General features: G+C 44.5%; 5 protein-coding genes across 12 annotated transcripts in view; 2 read left to right on the forward strand and 3 right to left on the reverse strand.

The window, feature by feature from the left end:
• The window catches only part of LOC6502243 (flotillin-2), a 105,585-nt gene that overhangs the window by 14,265 nt on the left and 68,011 nt on the right, over window positions 1–23,309 (forward strand). The gene's annotated exons all lie outside the window — the stretch shown is intronic.
• On the reverse strand, window positions 2,204–4,979 carry LOC6502193 (glucose dehydrogenase [FAD, quinone]). Its single transcript, XM_001966021.4, has one exon. It carries the CDS (start codon window positions 4,329–4,331, stop codon window positions 2,481–2,483), a length of 1,851 nt encoding a protein of 616 aa, XP_001966057.1. The 5' UTR covers window positions 4,332–4,979; the 3' UTR covers window positions 2,204–2,480.
• Window positions 5,702–7,728, reverse strand: LOC6502192 (glucose dehydrogenase [FAD, quinone]). The gene has a single exon (XM_001966022.4). It carries the CDS (start codon window positions 7,669–7,671, stop codon window positions 5,809–5,811), a length of 1,863 nt encoding a protein of 620 aa, XP_001966058.1. The 5' UTR covers window positions 7,672–7,728; the 3' UTR covers window positions 5,702–5,808.
• LOC123257541 lies at window positions 11,216–11,991 on the forward strand. The gene has a single exon (XM_044717069.1). The coding sequence runs from the start codon at window positions 11,331–11,333 to the stop codon at window positions 11,928–11,930; it is 600 nt and encodes a 199-aa protein (XP_044573004.1). The 5' UTR covers window positions 11,216–11,330; the 3' UTR covers window positions 11,931–11,991.
• On the reverse strand, window positions 14,921–21,762 carry LOC116654479 (glucose dehydrogenase [FAD, quinone]). Of its 2 annotated transcripts, none has more exons than XM_032452830.2 (2): window positions 21,292–21,762; window positions 14,921–17,787 (listed from the first exon to the last, which is right to left on the reverse strand). In XM_032452830.2, the coding sequence occupies exon 2, from the start codon at window positions 17,386–17,388 to the stop codon at window positions 15,307–15,309; it is 2,082 nt and encodes a 693-aa protein (XP_032308721.1). In that variant the 5' UTR covers window positions 17,389–17,787; window positions 21,292–21,762; the 3' UTR covers window positions 14,921–15,306. The 2 variants fall into 2 exon arrangements, with proteins under 2 accessions (XP_032308721.1, XP_032308722.1); XM_032452831.2 differs by lacking the exon at window positions 21,292–21,762 and adding an exon at window positions 17,986–20,485.

Genomic DNA, 23,309 nt, shown 5'->3' on the forward strand with positions numbered 1-23,309 from the left:
CATGGCCACATCCCAGGGGGAGTGGGTCCTGTTCTGGTCATGATGCGAATCTGGGAAATTGCATTCAAAATTTGTTCTCTGGTCCGATGCTTTTCGTGGCTTTGTCATCCCAGTGGCCAGTACATCCCTCGATTCATGAATATTTCATTCCGCCTTAATGAAAAGTCTGACGTAACCACAGCAGCAGTTTTTTGTCTTTTTTTTTTTTTAAGGAGAAAGGGGAAATTTTGGAGGTAGTTGGGGGTTAGGGAAATCGGATAAGAGAACTTGACAAAATAATGGGAGTTCAAGGTATTATGATGAGATATATTTAAAGGTTTAGTTCTTGAGAATCGGTTGGGAATTGGCTGAGATATAGACTTTTTAAGGTGCCAAATACGATTTTTAGACGCGTACAAGGCGCCAAACACGGGATTTCATAAGGGGTCTCCCCACAAAAATCGGGAAAAAATTTAAAAAATATTTTGTGTTGGGATTTTGATGCAGAATGATGGGGAATCAATCCACTAAGCCTTTAAGGTATTCCTCTTGAAGATCGGATGAGAATTGGCCGAGATATAGCTATGGAAATGGGCCGATTCCGGAAATCCAGGATTTTTAAGGGGACCCCCCACAAAAAATGGAAAAATTTTGAAAAAATATTTTGCTCCCAGATTTTGATGCAGAATGGCGGGGAATTGATCCACAAATCGAAAAAGGTAATCCTCTCGAGAATCGGATCAAAATCGGCTGAGATATAGCCATCGTAAGGACCCACATGGGGAAATCATGGATTTCGGAAGGGGTCTCCCCACAAAAATTTAAAAAAATTTAAAAAAATATTTTGTGGTTAGATTTTGATGCAGAATTGCTGAAAATCGATCCACAAACCGATTAAGGTATTCCGCTGAAGAATCGGACAAGAATTGACCAAGATATACCCATGGAAAGGGCCATACGCGAAATCCAATGGGAAAATACCAGAGCGCTACAAGGCTCTATTACCATGGTTGTTCTATTTTAAAATATTAAAACAATAAATCTATATAAAAAAGAATATAAATATGTTAAAAGAACTTCAGGCTTTTAGTAAAAAAGCTAAAAGCTTTTAAAGACCAAGATTAAAGCCAAGCTTCAAGCTTAAAGCTTTTGGTTTTGATTTTGGTTTTTATTTGAAAAATAGTACCTTTTCTGTAGCCTACCTTAGGGCGGTGGGCGATGAGCCACTTGTGCGGCGATTATTCTCAATTTATGACTGATTTAGAGCCACTCCACATCCATAAATAATTCTAAGGTCAGATGGCTGCGAATCAGAGCCAGAAACCCGCGCAGAAAAAATGAGAAAAAAAGACAAGAAAGAATTCATTTCCGCAACAATAAAAAGATATCCGAAAAAGCGACGAAATCTGAAATAAAACAGCGGCCGAGAGACAAAGGCGTCTAATAAATCAAGAGCCAGGGAGATTTCACGGATTTCTGATTATGATGCGACTGCCAATTGATTAGCATGAAAATTGCCAGAGCTGAACTGAAGACTGAAGACTGAAGACCGAAGACTGAAGACCGAAGACTTTGGCTAAAAGTGGATGAGACGGCCAATAAAAGTTCAATGTCAATGCCAGGTGGGGATGTGCAGAGTCATGGAGGTCTATTTAAGATGGGTTTTGTGGAGAGGTCTATTCGGTAGGGACTTGGTTAGTATTTGTCTTTGAAAGGAAGATTTTGAAGATCTATTTTGTAAAAAGATCTATTGGAGATACATCTAATCAGAGAGGGATGATCATAAGTGGATGGATGGATAGTAGATGGATGGATAGTAGATGGATGGATAGTAGATGGATGGATAGTAGATGGATGGATAGTAGATCTGCAGAGTTATAGAGATCTCTTTAGGATTTTTCTTCTAAAAAGATCTATTTAGAGGTCTGTCTAGAGATACTATATCTGTTTAGAGAGCTGTTATTAGACAGATGGATGGAAAAAAGTATACAGATGGATGTCCTATCAGTTATAGAGATCTATTTAAGATCCTCCTTATAAAAAGAGCTATTTAGGATCTCAGTATTTAGGATATCAGTTATAAGAGATGAAGATGGATCAGTTAGAAGTCCAGAGTTATAGAGCTATCTTGAAAGAGATCTCTTGAAGATCTGTCTATCATAATCCCATGAAGAGATCTCTTGAAGATCTACCTCCTGAAAAGTACTTCCGTCACACCTTTTATATACAAAACTTATCGATTTATTTTATCCGTAAAGTATCCTTGTGGCTTACGGGTCTAGACTTAGAGTAGAATCAGTTCAGGCAAGAGAGGATTAAAAATAAAAACAAACAGTGTTCCTTAAACCTAGGCCCCGTGGGAGGCAGCCGGCTGGAGGCAGGTGATTGGGACTGGGATGGGTGAGTGGAGGAGGGCCAGCTCCCACTGGGCTTGCACCTGATGACGATGACGATGACGATCGACTTTGGACTACTGGAGAACTACGGCTATCCGGAGGAGATCACTGGATGTAGCCGTGATCCTGCTTGATCATATCGGCCGCCTTCTCGGCGATCATGAAGACCGGTCCGTTGGGATGGCCGGACATGATCTCCGGCATGATGCTGGCGTCCGCCACCCGGAGATTCTTGATGCCATGGACTCGCAGCCGGTGGTCGACGACGGCGGCCCGGTCGGACTTGGGACCCATCTTGGCCGTGCCGGAGTAGTGGTAGATGGTGAAGGTGAAGTGGCGGACGTAGCAGGCCCAGTAGGCCCACGACTTGTAAGGGTGCTGCTTGCAGGTGGGGATCTTCTTCTCCCACAGCTTGGCGTTGATGGCCTTCATGCCCTTCTGGTCCATCAGGCTGACGGCCTTGAGGAGGCCCCGCACGGAGATGTCCACGTCGTACGGATGGGCAAAGTAATTGGCATGGATGAGGGGATACTTGAAGGGGTCGGTGCTCTTCAGCATGATCCGGCCGCGACTCTTCGGCCGCAGGATCATCGGGAAGATCATGAAGGCGTTCAGCGACTTGTCCTCGATCTCCGCGAACAGTGAGTCGTAGATGGACTTCTTCAGGCCGAAGGCCCGCGAGATGGCCGGGTTGGAGGACATGGAACCGCCCACCAGGAACAGCTCAATGTCCGGCCATCCATCCTCGTCCCTCTCGTGGTCCAGATCCCAGAAGGCGATGGCCTCGCAGCCACCTGGCGATCCGTACGGGCCCTCCATCCGGTTGAACCGGTTGATCAGCGTGGGATCGGCAAAGTCCTCGAACTTCAGGGAGGTGGCATTGGTGGTGAAGGTGACAGCGGGTGCGGTGTGGTCCTGCAGGTTGTAGCCCACGGCCAGGTCGGCGATCGGCTTGATGCCCACCTCCCGGAGGTGCTTCGCCGGTCCCACGCCCGACAGCATCAGCAGCTGGGGCGTGTTGATGGCTCCGGCGGAGACGATGACCTCGCGGCGTGCCAGGATCTTCTGCATTCGACCATCGGCCTGGACCATGATGCCGTAGGCGGTCTTGGTCTGCGGGTCGATCAGCACCTTGGTCACCAAAGCGAACTTCTTGATGTGCAGGTTGGGGCGCTTGCCCTTCAGGGGGTAGAGGTAGGCCCGGTTGGAGCTCCACCTGGTCGAGTTGCGGGTGGTGGTGTGCAGGAAGGCCACTCCGTTCTGGATCCGACCGTTGTAGTCCCTATACTTGAGCCCATCCTCCTGGGCGGCCTCCACAAAGGCCTCGGAGATCTTGGAGCGCCAGTTCACGTAGCTGATCTTCACGGGACCGTTCCGACCGACGTAGTCCTCCTCGGCATCGGGCACGCTGCTGCCCTCGTACTTCTTGAAGTAGGGCAGGACGTCCTTGTAGCTCCAGCCGGGATTGCCCAGCTCCTCCCACCTGTCGTAGTCCCTGCGGTTGCCCCTCGTGTACATCATGTAGTTGAGAACGGAGCTGCCGCCGACCACCTTGCCCCTGGGCCAGTTGCACCGGTTGTTGTTCATCGCCAGGCAGGCGTGGTCCGAGGGCTGGGTCCGGTACTTCCAGTTCATCTCGCCCAGTTGGAGGAAATGGGCCACAATCGGCACATCCATCACGAGGCGCTCCGGGCCGCCGGCCTCCAGGAGGAGGACACGCCACTTGGGATTCTCGGAGAGGCGGGCGGCAAGGGCACATCCCGCCGTGCCAGCACCCACCACAATGAAGTCATATTCCGGCTCGAGGACGACATAGTTGTCGTGGTTCTCCAGCTCGAGGTCGGCCTGGCCGCGGCGCAGGAAGTTGATGGTCTCGAAGAGGACGTTGTTCTCCTGGCCGGCGATGAGGCCCATTAGACCGAGGCAGGTCAGGTATAGGATTGCTTTGAATGCCATTGCTTGGCTCTCTTCAGACAGAGTCTCTGGTTAGACTTGACACTTTCTTAGATTCTATGCACTTGAAAAAAAATAAAAGTAGCGAGGGTAGCGAGGAGGTGTTCTTGTTTTCCGGCAACCACCAAGACGACGACGTGTTGCCCAATCGAAACCGAAACTAGAAATGCTGCCAACCGCCTCGGCCAAGTTCAATTTAATATTAAATCTCAACTGCCGAGCGATCCGATCTGTCGGCTTTCGGTTTCGTTCGGGCCAGAAATCAGAAATCAAAAAGACATATGGCTATGTTTAGCCGATCAGCCAAGAATCTTCAAAAGTCATTTGGCCAAGTCACTTTCGGGCCAATACCATGACTATAGACACGTTCGCAACCCAAAGAGACTAAGAGACTTGGTGAGACACAGAGACTCTGTGACTCAAAGATTGAGTTAAAAAATAATAAAAAAAACAAAATCGAAAGCTTCGAGCTCTGAAATCTGACATTGACTTGGACCGATTGTTGGGTTTCTGTCTCTAAAGCAGCTACTACATAGTCTTAGATGCGGAAGCGGGCCATTAAAGGGCTTCCCATGGCTAGACTAGATCCTCTTCCAACTCTAAACAATTCTTTAATTAAACTAGAAACCCGCTTTAAGAATTTCTTGGGTGGGGTTCTTATTCATGGGATTTTTTTTTGGCAACTCATCGTGATCTTTTCGGTTAAACCCATCATATCTTGGATTAATTTATGGGGATTTTTGAATCTAAATTGATGTTTTGATTCTCGAATGGCAACAGATCCTAGACTACAGATTAGAGTTCTTTAATTATTCTGTTCTTCAACAATCAGTAGTTAGTAGGTAGTACTTAATTTAGTTACAGTGACAAGCCTCTAATAATTATAGTCTAACTGAAAGTTATTTATCGAAAAATTATGATAATATCGAAAGTGAGTAAGAGACTTAGGGGGCTTTACAAGGTATTTGATGGAAAAATTTCCTTTTTTAATTTAAATTTAATGACAAATTAAACTTTTATCGATAATTATCGATTATTATATAAAGTCATAAGGCTAGAAATGCTTAATACCTAGTACTAGCAATAAAAACCATTGATTTTAACGAGTAAAATGCCAATTACCGAGAAACGTTAATTACTTTTGATGGGAAACTATAATTTTATCGATATTTATCGATTATTGTGTGAAGTTGTCCATGAAAATTATTCAAAACCACTATAAATACCAATTAGTGTCCAATATAATTGGCTTTTGATTTCAATTTAATTTGAATAAAAAATTTGATCGATAATTATCGATTATTATTAATCGAATACTTGGAAACATTCTTAATACCAGTACTTATAATAAAAATATTAACAATAACTACCAATCAATGGAAAAAGTAAACTATATTTAATAACAACTTGAACTTTAATCGATAATTATCGATTATTCCCTAATAAATACCATTAATACCAACAATAAATACCACAAAGCTCACTGGTCAGCCCCATGATCCTCCTTGATCATGTCCGCCGCCTTCTCGGCTATCAGGTAGACCGGCCCATTGGGATGTCCCGACACCAGGTGGGGCATAATACTGGCGTCCACCACCCGGAGACTCCCGATGCCGTGGACCCTCAGCCGGGCGTCCACCACCGCCGCCGGGTCGGAGCGAGGACCCATCTTGGCGGTGCCGGAGTAGTGGTAGATGGTGTAGGTGAAGTGGCGGGCGTAGCAGGCCCAGTAGGCACTGCTCCGGTACTGGTACTGCCGGCATCCCGGCAGCGTCCTGTCCAGCAGCCGCGCCCCAATCTCCCGGAAGGCCGGCTGGTCCAGCAGGCTGACGGCCTTCTCGATGCCCCGCACCGTGATGTTCAGGTCGTAGGGATGGGCGAAGTAGTTGGCGTAGATCCGGGGATGGTCGGTGGGACTCCGGCTCCGCAGCTTGATCCTCCCGCGGCTCTTGGCGCGCAGGATCATGGGGAAGATCATGAAGCCGTTGGCACTGCTGCGCTCCAGGTCGCCGAACATGTCCTCGTAGATGTCCTCGGTGATCCCCAGAGCGATCCTGAGAGCCAGGTTGGTCTGCAGCCCACCGCCGGCCAGGAAGAGCTCCATGTCCGCCCAGCCGTCCGGGTTCTGGTCATCGTCCAGGGCATAGAAGGAGATGGCCTCCACCCCGCCAGGTATCCGGAGGAAGCCCCGTCCGCCCAGGTACTGGCCCAGGGCGTCGGTGGTGAACATCTTGCTGATCTGAAGGGAGCTGACGTTGCACAGGACATTGATGGCGGGGGCGATGTGGTCCTGGAGGTTGTAGCCCACGGCCAGGTCGGCCAGGGGCTTGATGCCCATCTCCCGGAGGTGCTTGGCCGGACCCACCCCCGACAGCATCAGCAGCTGGGGCGTGTTGATGGCTCCCGCGGAGAGTATCACCTCTCTGGTGGCCAGGATCTTCCGGGACCTGTTGCCCACAGTGGCCATGACACCGTAGGCGGTCTTGGTCTGTGGATCTATCAGGATCTTCGTCACCAGAGTGTTCTTCTTCACGTGGAGGTTGCGGCGCTTGCCCTTCAGGGGGTAGAGGTAGGCCCGGTTGGAGCTCCACCTGGTCTCGTTGTAGATGTTGGCCTGGAGGTAGGAGACCCTGATCTGGGAGGCGCCGTTGTAGTCGCCCCTGGGCAGCCCCCCCTCCCGGGAGGCCTCCACGAAGGCGTCGGCTATCTTGGTGCGGGTCTCCGCGTAGGACACCCTCACGGGCCCCTCCCTGCCCACCAGGCCCGCGTCGGCATTGGGGATGGTGCTGCCCTCGTACTTCCGGAAATAGGGCAGCAGCTCCCGGTAGCTCCAGCCGGGATTGCCCAGCGCCGCCCACCTGTCGTAGTCCCTCCGGTTGCCCCGCGTGTACATCATGTAGTTGAGGACGGAGCTGCCGCCGACCACCTTGCCCCTGGGCCAGTTGCAGCGCCGCTCGTTCATCGCCAGGCAGTAGCTGGTGGAGGGCTCCGTCCGGTACTTCCAGTTCATCTCGCCCAGCTGCAGCAGGTGGGCGGCGATGGGCATGTCCATCACATAGTTCTCCGGCCCGCCGGCCTCCAGGAGCAGCACACTCCACCTGGGATTCTCCGAGAGCCTGGCCGCCATGGCGCATCCTGCCGTGCCCGCACCCACCACTATGAAGTCGTACTTGGAACGGAGCTCCACCAGGTCATCGAGGCTCTCCAGGTCGGCCTGGTGCTGGCCGCGCTCCAGCAGCTCCATGATGTCCATCAGGGCGTTGGGGTGGTAGCTCTGGCCAAGGGATCCGACGGCGAAGAGCGTCGGGAGGAGGAGAAGGGTTCGCCAGTGCGCGGGAGTCATTGGAGCGTCATGGAGCGAACTTCTAGCCGCCGACTGCCGCGATCGACTAACTAGCGGCCCTAGTCGGGGCTTCCAGATAGCCAGCTCTGGGAACTCGGCCTCAGATTCCAGATTCCAGTTAGGAATCATTCGCCGTCGGGAATACCAAATACCTCTCTCACTGGCCAGTTGATCAAAGATCGTAAGTATTCCGAGGGGCGGTTACTCGGAATCGAATCATTAAGAGCCATTTCCATTGTCTAGGGGGCTTCGGTTCTAGAGGTGTAAGTGGTGTGGAATTTCACAAATAAAACAGTTCTTGGATGGAATTTTAATTCTAGAAATATAATTATATCTTTTAAGCCTTTGAGAGTAAACTGGATTAAATCGTAAACCTGTTTCGAAATAATAGAAAAATAGGTGATAATCAATCATCCATTGAGAGACACTTGCATTTCATTAGACACTCTGTAGTACTTCTGCAGTAGCTCTCTAAGAAGAGATCTATCTGGGGTGTCTGTAGGAGTATATATAGTAGTGTCTATAGCAGTATCTTAGTAGTATATATAGTAGTATCTATCGTAGTATCTACAGGAGTATAGGAATAGAGGAATATAGATGGAGAAATATAGGAGATACGGAATATGTCTAGTAATATCTATAGTAACATCTATGGTAGTATTTATATAGTAATAATAGTAGTATCTATAGGAGTACTTATGGTAGTATTTCTAGTAGTATCCATAGGAGTATTTGTATAGGAGTATATATAGTACTGTCTATAGGAGTATTTATGGTAGTATGTATAGCAGTATCCACAGTAGTATCTATAGAAGCATCTATAGTAGGAGTACCTATGGTAGTATCTATAGTAGTATCTATAGGAGTATCTGTAGTGGTATTTATGGTAGCATCTATTGGAGTATCTATCGTAGATTCTATACTATAGTATTACAATGGTTTATTAGTAATATCTCCAAAAGAATATCTTAGTTATATTTTCTCTCTAAAATCTCTCTAATAAAGATAGTAATTCATCTCTAGAAGAGGATCTATCATTAGAAATTGAATATAGATCCTAGAAGCATACCTTCTAAGTAGCTCCAAAAGACACAAATTTATTCGTAATATCTATAGAATATTACCTTCGTAATACCTTTAAAGATCTCTATAATCTCTATAAATAGAAAGAGATTTTGAAGACTTCTTCATAAAATCCTAATAATATCTTTGGAAGAATATATCTTTCTATTTAAACTCTATTTAAAAATATTTGGTATACCTCGTAATACCTCTAGAAGAAAACCTCTATCTATAGTGTATAAAATTTATGCTTATTGATGTTTATCTTAATAGCTATTTTAGTTTAAACCCCAAAACATGTAATTATAAATGTTGTAAGATCGTAAAATAAAAACATCTAAAAACCTAATGAATACTGAAGCTGGAAACTAAATGGCTTAAAGATTCTCAAATAGAGTCCCCAATCGCCTAATGAACTCAAGTACTCTTAGTTTTCCAACAAAAACTATTGATTTGTTTCCAAATTACCGCCACAATCGCATAGCTTCTAATTATAATTACACTGAGAAGAAAAGACACTAAACACTAAAGTTGAAGGCAGTTGTAATGTGTGGGTTCTCGTAGATGCATTGTTTTGTGAGTAATTTTATAATTATTTCCGCTTGCATGTGACTGTTCGAGGGGCTTAGAATGGGATAACCCCCATCAGAGTTGGCTCTAAAGCTACAAAGCTGGCCAAGACAGATAGTTGGCCAGCCGAGCGCAACAGTACGACAAAGTAAACAAAAAAATATATAAAAACCGCAACAAAAATAAATTAAGAAGCTGCTTAATGGTTTTTTGATGTCTTCTCCGCCCTAAAAAAAAATACAGAAAAAAATCTAAAATAAAAATAAAATATATGAGATGCGATCGAGAAACCTTGAAGGACATCCATCCAAAGGGATTTCTTCCCTCTTCCATGAGGGGAAGTTCTTCCTTCTTTATTTTCGAATGAATTCGGAATACCAATGAGGCAAGGTAGTTGGCAGTTGGAGACTGGAGGCTGGAGGGCCAGGCCATAAAGAACCAAAAGCAGAACCTTTTGTGGCAAGAGGCAAGGCCGAAGCCGCAAGTTAAGAACCGTTGACATTCAAGCCCAACACTTTGGAGCCAAGGTTGCCGGTTTCTGCGCGGAGCACTGCGGCTTCCATTTTTTTTTTTTTCCAATTTTTTGTCTCAGATTCGCGGTCTTTGAGTTCGTTGAGCCAGCTTAGTGGCTACTAACTACACAGAGCGAAAAAATCAAGCGATTTTCAAGGAAAAGGCATTAAATAGTTTTCAATTATTATCGATAGAAGTTTGAAAATATCGATTATATCGATTGGGAATTATTTTTAGCAATAATTCAAGTGTTTTGTTTAATAAATCATCACTAATAATGTTTTAGAATTGTTAAAATAAAAGAATATCGATAGAAACTTAAAAATATATCGAAATATATCGAAAAAATCAATTAAAACTATTTCAATAATTTTTCTTGAGTCATTTTTAAAGAGGTTGTTTAAAAAAAGATAAAACAAGGCTAGAAATATGTTTAAATCAATCGATAGAAACAGATAAACTTCAATAATATCGATTAAAACGATTTTATCGATAAATATCTCACAAAAAAAGATAATATATCCTCTATCATAGTTATGTTGTAGAATTTGTTGAGAAACCTTGACCATAAAAGTAAGATCTATCATCGATAGAATTAAGAAACTATTGATACTATCGATTGGCAGCGATTTAATCGATAAAAATCCTAAAAAAGCCCTCTAAAAGACACAAAATCTTTCCTCAATCCCCTCCATTATGAGGAATTTTATGTCTGATACTGACTAATGCCTGTTAGACCTCTAATTTTTCTCTCAGTGCAGCTACTAACGGCAATTAATGCTTCGGACTGCTACTATCGATAGGTATTGTGCTGGCGATTTGTGTTTTTTCTTCTGCCGTTTCTGTTTCAGTTCGCATAAAGTCAAGAATTTAAGCAAACTCGTTGTCTTTGACCGACTTTTCATTAGTTGGCAACTGCTGATTTTGGCCAAGTTGCTCTTTGGCACTGACGGACAATTTTTGATTTGGCATTTTGTTATTAAAACTACAGGCCTCGACCATGTCTCTATCGGGTCTTTGACTTCTATGGTGCTTCTGGCCACCTGTTAGTGTCCCTGGCCTTCCAGGGATAAAGGATTTGCAAGTTTTTGGCCAAAAAAGATGGCTTGTTGCCTCAGATTTTGCTATGACTGGCTAAAACTGATAGAATTTGGTAATATTTTGGTCATAAAAGTTCTTCGAGTTGTATCAGCATGACAAAGCACCTCTCTGATATTTGGCAATATTTTTGGCCAAGACTGAGTCTATATTCCAAGAAGTAAATTACAAGAAATAAATCGCATTTGAATGTAATTTCCTCAAGGTTGCATAAGAATAGAATAGATTAATAGACATTTTATTTATTTTTTGGTGAATGGCAGACTTGGTGGCAGACTTTTTAGAAGGCAGCTGACTCGTTGAAGAAATCCAAAAGTAGGTCCACAGATAACACTCAAAATTCCAAACACACTACTCCGTTCAATATCTGTTTTTTTTTTGTTGTCGGTTGGCAGCCAATCCCCCATAGAATCGCCATGTCCCTGCCGAGTGTGAGAGATCGCAGAGCCCTCAGGCACTCCATGACCCACAATCCTCGGGCTAACCCTCGGGCCGGACACTTTATTGGCCCATCGGTGAGTCCTAAAAGGGCCGACAGTTCGCACAAGTGCCTGGAGGCATTGGTCTCGGATCCGGTGGAGAGTCTGAGGGCGCCAGGATCACCGGGCGACTGCAACATCCTGTACAAGAACAGTCTGAGGGTGAGTGGGACGGACAAGGGCTACGAACCCGGCGTTGACTCCTCCGACGACTGGGAGGACACCGATAAGCTCCAAATCAAATACAGATCCGCCCGGCCGGAGAAGGATCAGCTGGAGAGCCATTCCCGGTCCGATCTACAGGATGGGACTCGGTTCGGGGGACTTTTGCGATCTCTGGCCCGGAGCCTGCACCAATGCTACCTGAGGATCGCGGCAGGATTTGGGCTGAGCCATCAGCACTCGGCTTGGTACAAGCACTGCTGGCACAGTCCAAGTACCACCCGATGCCGGGGCAGTCTCGACCCGATGGACTTCCTGCCACGAGAACACCACGAGACGAGGGACAGGACAGTCTCCAGTTGCACGGAACTCTAATACAGTGTACAATAGACCATAGTTGAAGTGTTGTTTGGATTAAAATTCATCCGCAAGAGGAGCTTACTCATTGTCCAGTCACTTCCCCACTTGAAGAAGTAGATAATTGCATTCTTATTAAGATTTTTTTTTTGAGATGTTGTAGGAGGAAGTCCGGCATGAAATGAATCAATTATTGGCCCGAAAGCGAAACAAATCGATTGATTTGCAGATGATTGACATGACAGAGCAGAACAGAAGTTGAATAACATTTTGATACGACCATAATGGATCTGTAGAGACAAACAAATGGCCAGATATAACACTCCATTGTGTGCCGAGCAATAAAGCACATTAAAGTGTGCAATTATTTGCTCCCATTGTTGTGATCCGATCAATGGCTCTTAAAGACAAAATATTTGTGAAACCACAAAGTCATAGAGGTATAAACTATCTGGGAAGGAAGTTGATCGATCCAAGGGTCATGGATCGAGATAATCACTTTGAGAAATCAAGATTACTTATAATTATAACTAATTGGTGTGATACTCTAAGTATCTGTTAGATTCAAAGGCAAATTCCATTTCCATATTAATGGGAGAGAACCCCCCTTTGATTTCCAGCCTCTACTTTGATATTTAAATCAAAGAGTGATTCTCGATAACCAAAAAACCAGTCCACCAAGGTCGCTTCTTAAGAATTTTTGTGTTTGCTTTACAATCGAACTGAGGGGAAGTCGAGTAACAACTCAAGAACTGGCTGTACAGGTGGCCTATATGGGTCAGACGATCACTAATCACCAGCCAGGGCCAAGAGCTAACCACTTCCGATCTTTTTTTATAAGAATACTAGCCCTGCTAGCCCTGCTAGCCATGAATCTTGACTATAATCCCCCCATTATAATGGGTTATTCTTAGGGTTTCATGATGACTTATGGCATCCAATTAATATTTTTTCCCTCTCTATTACAGGTGAGTGTGACTGGCTCGGCTTTTTATGCTAATCAGGCGAGATACCGATACCAGAGATCAAGTTCATTGGGTCTGGGTCAACTGCTTGGACAGATATACTATATATATATATATATATATAGACCTCCGATCGGTTGTCTAACGGAGTCTAACAAGTTGATTGACCTCTAACTGGAACGGTAACACATCAATACGGAAGTTGTACGAGATGATGATGATACTTCCGCTGGCCATTGACCCACTTTTCTTTTGCGAATTTTTGTTATTTTCGGTATTTTCAACTTTTTGATTTTTGTTTTTTTTCTTTTGTTTAGGTTTATTGCGTTTTTGGCCAAGAAATGTGCACACATGCTCTCGGGGACTAGGGCAAGATGTCTCAGTCTCAGTTTCTTTTCAAATAAATTGCAATCGGTTGCTAACTGGTCACGTAGACATGGTGTTTTGCTTTTATTTTATACACTTTTGATCTCTTTTTTTCACTTTTTTCCCTTTTTTTGTGGGCGTGTTGGATATTAAAATATCTTGGTAAGAAGGACTGGATTATAGAAGGTAATAAGAGCCCTAAGTGAGTGCTTTTATCACTCTGAAAATATCATTTTTGGTTAAAAGAAATAAGTTAATAAGAGTAAAGAGGAGTAAGAAGACATAGTTGTAGTTAGGGACAGTAGGAGGTACTGAGTAGTTAGGGACAGTAGGAATCAGGGAGTAGTTATGGACAGTAGGAAGCACTGAGTAGTTAGGGACAGTAGGAGGTACTGAGTAGTCAGGAACAGTAGGAAGACCTGAGTAGTTAGGGACAGTAGGAGGTACTGAGTAGTTAGGGACAGTAGGAATCAGGGAGTAGTTAGGGACAGTAGGAATCAGGGAGTAGTTATGGACAGTAGGAAGCACTGAGTAGTTAGGGACAGTAGGAATCAGGGAGTAGTTAGGGACAGTAGGAATCAGGGAGTAGTTATGGACAGTAGGAAGCACTGAGTAGTTAGGGACAGTAGGAATCAGTGAGTAGTTAGGGACAGTAGGAAGACCTGAGTAGTTAGGGACAGTAAGAATCAGTGAGTGGTCAGGGACAGTAGTAGAAGTGAGTAGTTAGGGACAGTAGGAGGTACTGAGTAGTTAGGGACAGTAGGAATCAGGGAGTAGATAGAGACAGTAGGAAGACCTGAGTAGCTAGGCCCATCAGAAAATATCCAATATTACAAAATCCCCCTTCTCAATCTCAAAAAGCAACTAAAACCATAAATAGCTCCATCTCTTCTAAGTATTATATCATCATTCTATAAATTTTGGGTATCTGGTAGAAACCCCATGAATTATTCTCCGCTGAGGCCTTGAACTTGTCCGAACCACCATTCCGTACCGCCCAAGCCCATTAACTCGTGTGATTTAAGCTCGTGCCCTCTGTAAACGGCCGAGACTTGTGGACATTTCCATTAATTAGCCATAAAGTCTGGTTTTTGAGAGCTTAGCTTTCGGTTTCTGGTTTTTGGAATTATTAGCTCAATTAGAACATATTTTTTCTGTTTTTTGTTTCTGTTTTTTTGTGGACAATGTGGGACAGGGACCGATTAGTTAGCACATCTTTGATTCCGACCGGAAAAAGCCATTAATTAATGGGTTGATTGGAGACCAAGTTGGTCGCTTCCGACTTCCGATACTTTTCAAAACATGAAAATTGTTAGTCAAGGCTTTGGGTCTCTCGGCCCTGTCAAAGTTATGATTTATGGCTGGTATTGATCTGCAACAGGTGCGAAATAATAAGCCAGTAAGTCAGTATTGGCCAGTAATTAAATACCTTTTTTCTACACAAGAATGTGGCCGCCCAGAGGTTAGGCTACAGTTTCTGATGCGGTCTAATGGGTTGGGCTCTTCGTGAATAGAACTCATAGAATAGAGACTCATAGGACAGAGATAGGAGTGGCCTGTGACAGGGAATTATTCATGGTTTTTAAGGTAATAGCTAGAGTTAATAGATGGGAAGCTCCATTAAACCTTACCCCACTTTCGTTGCCTGCTTTTCGGCTCTCAACATTAATCAGACTTTTCATTATTATGATATTTTAATTTATTAAATAGAATGTCGTTTAAATAAGGCGCTTGTATGAGAACTTCTTAAAAATAGTCAAACAGAATTAAATATTACTATTACTACTAGCTTATCATAAATAATACATAAACACAAAAAAATATGCATAGTTGGAGTTACTAAGAGTAGTAGCCACAGGAAGCTAAGGGATTTAATCTATGACTCGATTTCTGGGTTCTCCTTCAAGGATGACATTAGCTGAGATTCAATAGAGAGGGGGATACTGGGCTAGAGAAGGGGGTATCACCACAATTAAGTCAAGCAATGGCAATTCTGTAAAGCTAATGGACCCCTGAGCACTATTACGGAGCTAGTAGCTCCTCCCACCACTCCTCCCGAGTCACTAACTGCTGCTCTCGATGGTGTTGTTGTTTCCGCTGCTGGTGAGGTCGAGATGGTGGTGGCTGGTGTTGCCGCTCCTGTCCTGCATCGTAGTGCCCTCCACCTGGATGGTGTTGCTCACCGGTGGCAGGAGACTGATACCCTCGATATTGCTCTCGGCCGGCTCTGCCTCCTGCACCCGCACCACCTGCGCCTGCGCCTGCCGCTTCACCTTGTACTCGGGATTCGTCAGCCAGTCCTCCTTGATGAGATCGGCGCCCTTCTCGCCAATCATGATGACCGGAGCATTGGTGTTCCCGCTACTGATCGTGGGCATGATACTGGCATCTATTACCCTCAAACCCCGGACGCCATAGACCCTCAACCGGGGATCCACCACCGCCTCGGGATCCCAGGCAGGACCCATCTTGGCAGTGCCACACGGATGGTAGATGGTCATGGAAATGGTCCGCACATGGCACTCCAGATAGGCGTCCGAAAGGAACTTGTGCTGCTTGCAGTTGGGCAGCGGCTTCCGCCACAGCCTCGACCCGAACTGCTTGAAGACCTGGGCCTCGGCCACTCGCAGGGCGATCTTGGCGCCCTCCACCAGCGTCTTGGCGTCCAGCGAATCGTCAAAGTAGTTGGCATTGATGAGCGGATAGTGGAAGGGATTGGCGGAGCGCAGCTTCACGGAGCCCCGGGATCGGGGTCTCAGCAACAGCGGCATTATCGTCCAGCTGTCCTTGTTGGCGATGGGATGGTAGACCTCCTGGTAGACCGACTCCTTCAGGCCCAGCACCTTCTTCACCCGCGCCCCGTTGTCCGAGTTGATGGACGCGGGCGCCATGTGGAACTGGATGTCCGGCCAGTCGAGACTGCGATTCGAGTAGGGAGTGTGGACGAAGGCCAGTCCCTCCACTCCGCCCAGAGTGGTCATCGGTCCGCGTTCCCTCAGCACATACTGGAAGGTCACAGCCGTGGGATTGAACCTGTCCTGGACAATGGCCACGGGCTTGTCCACCAGAAAGGTTAGTCCGCCCATGCCCACATGGTCCTGCATGTTCTCGCCCACGGGCAGATCCTGCAGCACCCGGATGCCGTGCTTCTCGAGATGCTTCTTGGGCCCCAGACCCGACAGCATCATGATCTGGGGCGTGTTGATGGCTCCGGCCGCCAGGATGACCTCCCGGCGTGCCCCTATCCGATAGACCTTGCCGTGCTTCACAAACTCCACCGCCTGGGCTCGCATCGTGCCCGGCTCGATGATGACCCTGGTGACATGGGAGTTCATCGAGAGATGGAAGTTCTTCCGCTGGCGAATGGGTCGCAGGAAGGCCTTGGCCGTGGAGCAGCGCGATCCGCGTCGGATGGTGCCCTGGGCGATCATGAAGCCCGCCTGCTGGGCGCCATTTATGTCCCGGTTCTCGTAGCCCATTTGAGTGCCAGCCTCCACGAAGGCGGCCACCAAGGGCGAGTGCCAGGGCGACTCCTGGACGGTCAGGAGGCCGCCCTTCCCATGATACGCATTGTTGGCCAAGTAGGGATTGCGATTGTCCTCCGACTTCTTGAAGTATTTGAGGACATGGTCGTAGTCCCAGCCCGGGTTGCCCAGCGAGGCCCAGTGGTCGTAGTCGTTCCGATTGCCCCGCACATACAGCATGTAGTTGAGGACGGAGCTGCCGCCGAGGACCCGACCACGCGGCCAGTTGCACCGATTGTTCTGCATCCCCAGGCAGGCCTTGGTCGAGGGCTCCGTCTTGTAGGCCCAGTCCAGCTTGCTCAGCTGCAGGTAGGCCGCCAGCGACGGCACATCCGAGATCTCGTTCTCATCCGGACCAGCTTCGATCAGCAGGACCTTCCACTTTCGCACTTCGCTGAGCCGATTGGCCACCACAGCTCCCGCCGAGCCACTGCCCACCACAATGAAGTCGTACTCCGGCCAGAGATTCAGTTGGTCCAGTGGCCTGGACTCGGGGTCCACGGCGTCGTATCGGTAGTAGGTGATGGCGGCCAGCATCAGGGGTATCAGCCAGAGGCCGGTGGTGACCACTCCGAAGGTCGACTTGATCACCGTCGTTATGAAGAGGAGATTGAGCACCATAATGGGGGTGTTCCAATTGGACAGTCGGAGGAGGTTTAGTCTTGGGGATAGTGTGCTTGAAGATGCTATGTGCCTTGGTGCTTGAAGATGAAGATATCCTTGTGTGTTAAGGTCGTTGGGGGGATTCCTGTTCCTTCTCTCTAGAGTCTAGCGTTTTTTTCTTTTGTGCATGGCGGGGCTTTCTGTGGCCCGATTTCCTATAGTCCTTGGCTTAAATCCTATGCTTCTTAGCTTCCTTAGTTTTGATTTTTTATAATTTTTGATCCTTAGATCTCTTTCCTAGGGGATTCCTTTTGCTTTCCTTGTTCTTTCCTTGCTGATTCCTTGTGCTTTCCTTAGGGATTTCTTGATTTTTCCCTGCAGTTTCCTTGTGCTTTCCTTGTGCTTCTCGTCGGCCAACTAAAATGAACAAAATTAGTTACAATTCTTACAAAAATAGTTAAAAACCACTTGATAGCTCAAAGAGAAAGGCTGTGGAGTTAATGCCCTGCCTTCTGTTGCCAATATTTTTGCATTTTATTACCAAACCACCCCCTTATTTGCCCAATTTCTGGCCCGTTCTAAGTTCCCCTCCTAGCCCAAAGTAGCTCTAATTACGTTGTTAGCCAAGTTAACGACTTGTAAACTGATTTTCCCAACTGCATTGGTTTCGTCAACGACCTGCTAACCACGTTAGTCCCACCAACGACCTTGATGGCTCTCCAATTCGGCCGAAAAATACCTATGCTGGCCACGTTAGTGGCCATTACACCAACAATGGTTAGCCATCTTTCGTTTGTTTGGCTTTCAAATTCGTTGGCTTTTGTTGTCGTATTTGTGGATGTGGATGGATCGCGGATTACAACAGTAGGTTGGTGTAGGATGGTGACGTAAGGAAGACAGACCCATGGAGTGTTATTTTTCGGGGTATTTTGGGGGGTATTCGTCGTAATTGGCGTGCTTCGATTGGGCAAAAGACGATGGAATATTTGTTGTGGTTTTCATTTCATATCTGCCTTAAAGGGGGGCTCTGGCCGAGTCTTATGGCTTTAGGCTTTAGGGGGGGAGACCCGTTGACACATGTCTCTGGTGGGGGTGTTGAAATAACTGCCAGTCTGCCGGGGAGAGAGGCAGGAGAAGGTGGCAGCCAGAAACTAAAAGTGACAGGTGGACGGAGTGATTGATGATGTTGCGGCCTTAATGAAATGCAACCATTTCGATTAACAAGTTCATTAACTTGGCTAATAGAGGCCTCTAATAGAGGGTCTCTGAGTAGAAAGGTTGCCCCAAAAGAACTCTTTCTCTTTCTCCTCGAAAATAAAACTGGTTTTCAGTCCAATAGCTCCTCTGACATAATCGATTTCAATGTCGATCTCTTATCACTTCAATTACCTCCGGCAAGCGGAACCCGCTCTTAACCTGGCCAAGTGAAAGGCCAAAATTACAGGTGACTATCATACCTTTGCGGGCTGAGATGCAGATACTCTTTTGGCCTCACAGATGCAGATACTGTATCCGTATCTCTATCTCCTACCGAGTGTCTTGCCTTTTTTCGAGGGTTTTCTTTATTTTTGCAAAAAAAAAAGTTTACAACAAAGGCAAATTGTTGTAAAAAAATAACAAAAATGTCGAAAAAAAAAAAGTTGCATGAAATTGGGTCAGCGAGAAACGAGTTTAGTTGCGACCAAGACGCGGCTCCGGGACCAGGTAAACCTGTTGGCCCGTTGCCCCGGAGTCATCCATCCATTCCTCGCCAGCCCCTCTTGCCTGCTTGCCACACCTGGTATCCCCAACAATTTCGGTTTATTTTCATTTTATTTTCTTTCAACTATCAACTATCGACAGGCGGTTTTTTAAATAGGATATTTATAGATTTTTTTTTGTGATTTTTAAGATCTATCTTTTTAAGAAACTATCTTTTTGAACTGAGAGGTCTTTGCTATGGTTTGATTATTTCTTTTTGGTGCTTATATCTTTTTTTTATAGCTAGTTCGTAGCTAGTTCCATTTCCTAACTACCCTTATCTTTATTTTCGTAAAAAAATAAACCACAAATCATAAATATAAACACTTTTTAGAACCAAAGAGTTTAGGATCTAGCTTCAAAAAACTATATCTTCCTTTCATCCCCAACTTTCATCTTTATATCTCACAGAAATTGTTTTAAAAATAGTATATTAGTTGGTTTTTAATAAGTATAAGTATAAATTGTGAATATATAATTTTAAAACTTCACAATTTAGGATAAAGTTAAGTTCTTTCTTCAAAAAATCATATTTATTTTTTATAAGTCTGTTTTTTAACTTCCCTAACCTCTCTTTTTTAAAATAACCTGTATTTATAGAGATATTTATGGATTTTTAATAAACATAAATATATTTATAATATCTTTATCCTTTTTTTGACTAAAAAGTCTAGGATATAGTCTAGGTTCCTTCTATAAGAAAGCATAACTTCCATCTCTAACTTTGATCTCAAATGATAGATACTATTTTACCCAATAATTGGCCATAAATATGTTCTATGAATAGCTTATTTATGGTTCTCTACTAATTTAATCCTAAATATATATGTATACTTGAACTAAAAATCTAGAACTAAGCTATGTAGAATATATATTTCTCCCCTAACTTTGACCTTAAATCAAAGACCCCCACTCTAAACCAACTAATTGCAACTAATTTCTGTTACTTCCTCTTTGAATAAAGGTCATGATCACTGAACTTGCTTCTCTCTGACAAAAAACAAATATCTCAAAATAAAATCCAAAGTTAAAGTTGGTTAGCACCCACGCACTATGGCACCTCTGGCACCCCTGGCACCTGATGATTGAGACAATTAAAGTGATTTGGTTTGCCATTTTGTGCGCTAATTTTGTGTAAACAAACGTCACTCACTCACTCACTCACTCACTGAGTCAGTCAGTGAGTCTGTCACTTATTCGGTCATTCATTCAGTTGATAAGCCCCGCAATTGCTTTATAAAGTAGGTGCTGGCTGGGTTCACGGAGTCACCTGAGTGTCAGTCACCTTGGCTCTGGAGCTACCTCCTTCTCCATATGACTTTGGCCCGAAAGGCAACAGTAAACGGCTTAAATTAATTAATTACCACACTCTTTAGGAGGGTAATTTAAATGAATTATAAATTATCTAGCGGATAATTGCATTTACTTGCAACAACACCTGCTGCAAGTCCGTAGTTGCAAGTTGCAGATAGCCACTGCTGCGTGTTCAATTATTATTATTTTTTTAGAGTGTTTTAAAAGTATAATTAATCCATTAAGTAGGTTTTTTTTAAAAGAGAAATATTATGAAATATTTTTTAAAATTATTTCTTCAAGTGTCTCATAAAAAATACAATTTTATTATTATTTTTTATGGAAATTAGACATTATACTGTTTAAAAAAATATCTTAAATCTTTCTGCTTTTTTGGCTAAAAATTCCGCAAGTTATGTTATGTGAAAGGGGCGTGGCAATCTGCCATCTCTCCCATCTCCCATCTGCCATCTCCAAAAGCGACAAAAAAGATACAATTGTTGCGGCAAGTGATGCTGTTGCTTTTGTTAATGTTCATGTTGCTGAAGCTCAGCGGCAAAGACAAATCTTTCTATTGTCTCTTTGGATAAAAAAAAAAAAATAAAAAACAAAAGAAATGTCTTGTCTGTCCCCCCACAACAACAACAACAATCGTGTAGAAACCGTTAGAGTGATGTTGCTGTTGCATTTGTTGCAACATGTAGCCTACTTTACTCCCCTCTTGTATCTCATAAGTTTTGTATCTCAAACAAAAAAAAAAAACCAGCACTCGAGTGCACTTTTCCACCAACAGGTGGTCCACAGCATTAACCCTTTTTTCCATCGCTTTTAACCCTTGAACTTTCGAAGAAACTGCACTTTTCACTTTTAACTGCTGCCATGGCTTACTTGCAATTCTTGGCCCGCGTAGCCTGGCACTTGGGCACTTCCGGTCACAAAAACAACGTCAAAGGATGCAACTCTCGGTCTTCGAAACAAAAAAAAAAAAGTAATTTAAAAAAATATTTAATTTTCTTGGTAGTTAAGTGGAGTTTTGAACCGCGGCCTGCGTCTGCGCGGCTGCGTTGCACGTTGCCAACTGAACGGAGAGGCGATCCGCTTGCCGCGAAATTCCGCTAAGCCGCTAAGCAAAAGCAAAAATCAAAAAGCAAAGCAGAAAAGCAGAAAAGCAAAGCAAAAAGCAACAAAAAAGCAGAGAAAAAGCAAAACAAAAGCACAAAAGTAGCAGCAGCTGTTGCATATTATTGGCACATCGAACATCGAACAAGTTCGAAGCTCTGATAACGGTATGACGACGTCGAACTGCCAACAACAAAAAATGGGGAAAAAATGACTGGAATTTCCAGGCAGAAGGTCAAATCGGCAAGAGAAAGAGGAAGCAAAAGTGGTAATTGAGGCTAATGGCCAGAAATGGAACGAAGATTGGCAATAAATCTACACTTTACTTCAAAAATAAAGAAAAAGAACTGAGATGGATAGCCTGGTTTCAAACCCAGTTGTATCCTGGTAAGACCAATCCTCTTCAAACTGTTACCAATCTCTTTTCTGACCGCATTCCTCAAATTCCAAGCGTAGGAAATGGAACGAAGATTGGTAATGGAGATTTAAAAAAGGTAATAAAACTTCAAAAATAAAGAAAATAACTAAGCATAGCCGGGTTACAAACCCAGTTGTATCCTGGAAAGACCAATCCTCTTAAAACTGTTAGCAATTTCTTTGCTGACCGCATTCCTCACATTCCACGCCTAGGAAAAACTGACAAAAAGCAAACAGAGCCAAGAAATGGTCAAATGAAGTTATTAACCCATAAACACGGCTGAGAAAAATCTGTGTGTGCTGTTTTTTTTGCTTTTTGGCATATCTCTGAGGCAATTGGCTGGCACTGCCTCTCCTGGCCTGGCCCGGCTTGTGTTTTTTGTCAACGGGTATAATTTATGTAATCATGAGCCAAAAACAAAAAAAAAAAATAAGCTAAACAGAGAAACAAAACTGTAAATAGCAACAACATGATTTAGGTAAGCTGTTGAAATATTTCGCGGCTGCCTCTTTCCCATTTCGCTAAAAAAAAATAAGTCGCTCTGGCTGGGATGTTTGGGTGTTAAAGTGCAATTAGTGGGCTCGGAAAAGAGGTGGATATGGATATGGAGGTGGTATTAACCCTATAATAGCTAGGGAGTGCCCAGAGCAATGCCAACTATCTGGCCAAAAAGGGAATGTGGCCAAAAAAATGCAATTCATAGGTGAAAGATACTCCTGAATGTGGTGATCAGCTTATGGATGCTCTTATGGTGGGGTTTTTAAGATTTTTTTATAATAAAAAGTAGTAAGAAATTGATTGTTTTAACTCATATTCTCTTTAACGGACAGGCGGACAAGTGGACAGAGGATTAAATGCTTTAAAAACATTGTTATAACTTTTTTTTGTAAAGAAAGACTAAGTTCTTATTAGTTTTTATTCAATTAGATCAACTAAAAATTATTTATTTTCGAATTTATATAGAAACTCTCTTAGGCGGACAAACGGACAAGCGGACACTGCAGAAAATACTGAAGAGTATCTAAAATATCTTCCAAAAACAACCTCAACTAGTTCTACCAACTCTTATTTCTAAATATTTTTCAACTAAACTAAGTCAAAAATATTCTCTTAAGCGGACAAACGGACAGGCGGACACCTAAATATACTAGTTATTGAGTAACCCCTGTACCCTTTAGAAGGGTATTCCCAGTTTCCCTCCTTGAAGCCAGAAATGCATGACAGGGGGAGTGGCTGGAAGTGCTCCAGCTCCACCAGCTCCACCAGCTCCAGGAGAAAGGCTCTCCCATGCCAGCAGCTTCGAATTAAAAGGGCGGCAAGTGGCTTAAACCGCGGATTCAGCCTCGTTAGCCCGGCTTAGGCTGTGGTG

The sequence above is a fragment of the Drosophila ananassae genome, chromosome XL (assembly GCF_017639315.1).
Source record: "Drosophila ananassae strain 14024-0371.13 chromosome XL, ASM1763931v2, whole genome shotgun sequence".
In the NCBI taxonomy this organism is placed as follows: domain Eukaryota; kingdom Metazoa; phylum Arthropoda; class Insecta; order Diptera; family Drosophilidae; genus Drosophila; species Drosophila ananassae.

What these genes read in the sequence shown, in the direction of transcription:
- LOC6502193 (XM_001966021.4), bottom strand. Translation starts at nt 4,331, where the DNA reads ATGGCATTCAAAGCAATCCTATACCTGACCTGCCTCGGTCTAATGGGC.
- LOC116654479 (XM_032452830.2), bottom strand. Translation starts at nt 17,388, where the DNA reads ATGGTGCTCAATCTCCTCTTCATAACGACGGTGATCAAGTCGACCTTC.
- LOC123257541 (XM_044717069.1), top strand. Translation starts at nt 11,331, where the DNA reads ATGTCCCTGCCGAGTGTGAGAGATCGCAGAGCCCTCAGGCACTCCATG.
- LOC6502192 (XM_001966022.4), bottom strand. Translation starts at nt 7,671, where the DNA reads ATGACTCCCGCGCACTGGCGAACCCTTCTCCTCCTCCCGACGCTCTTC.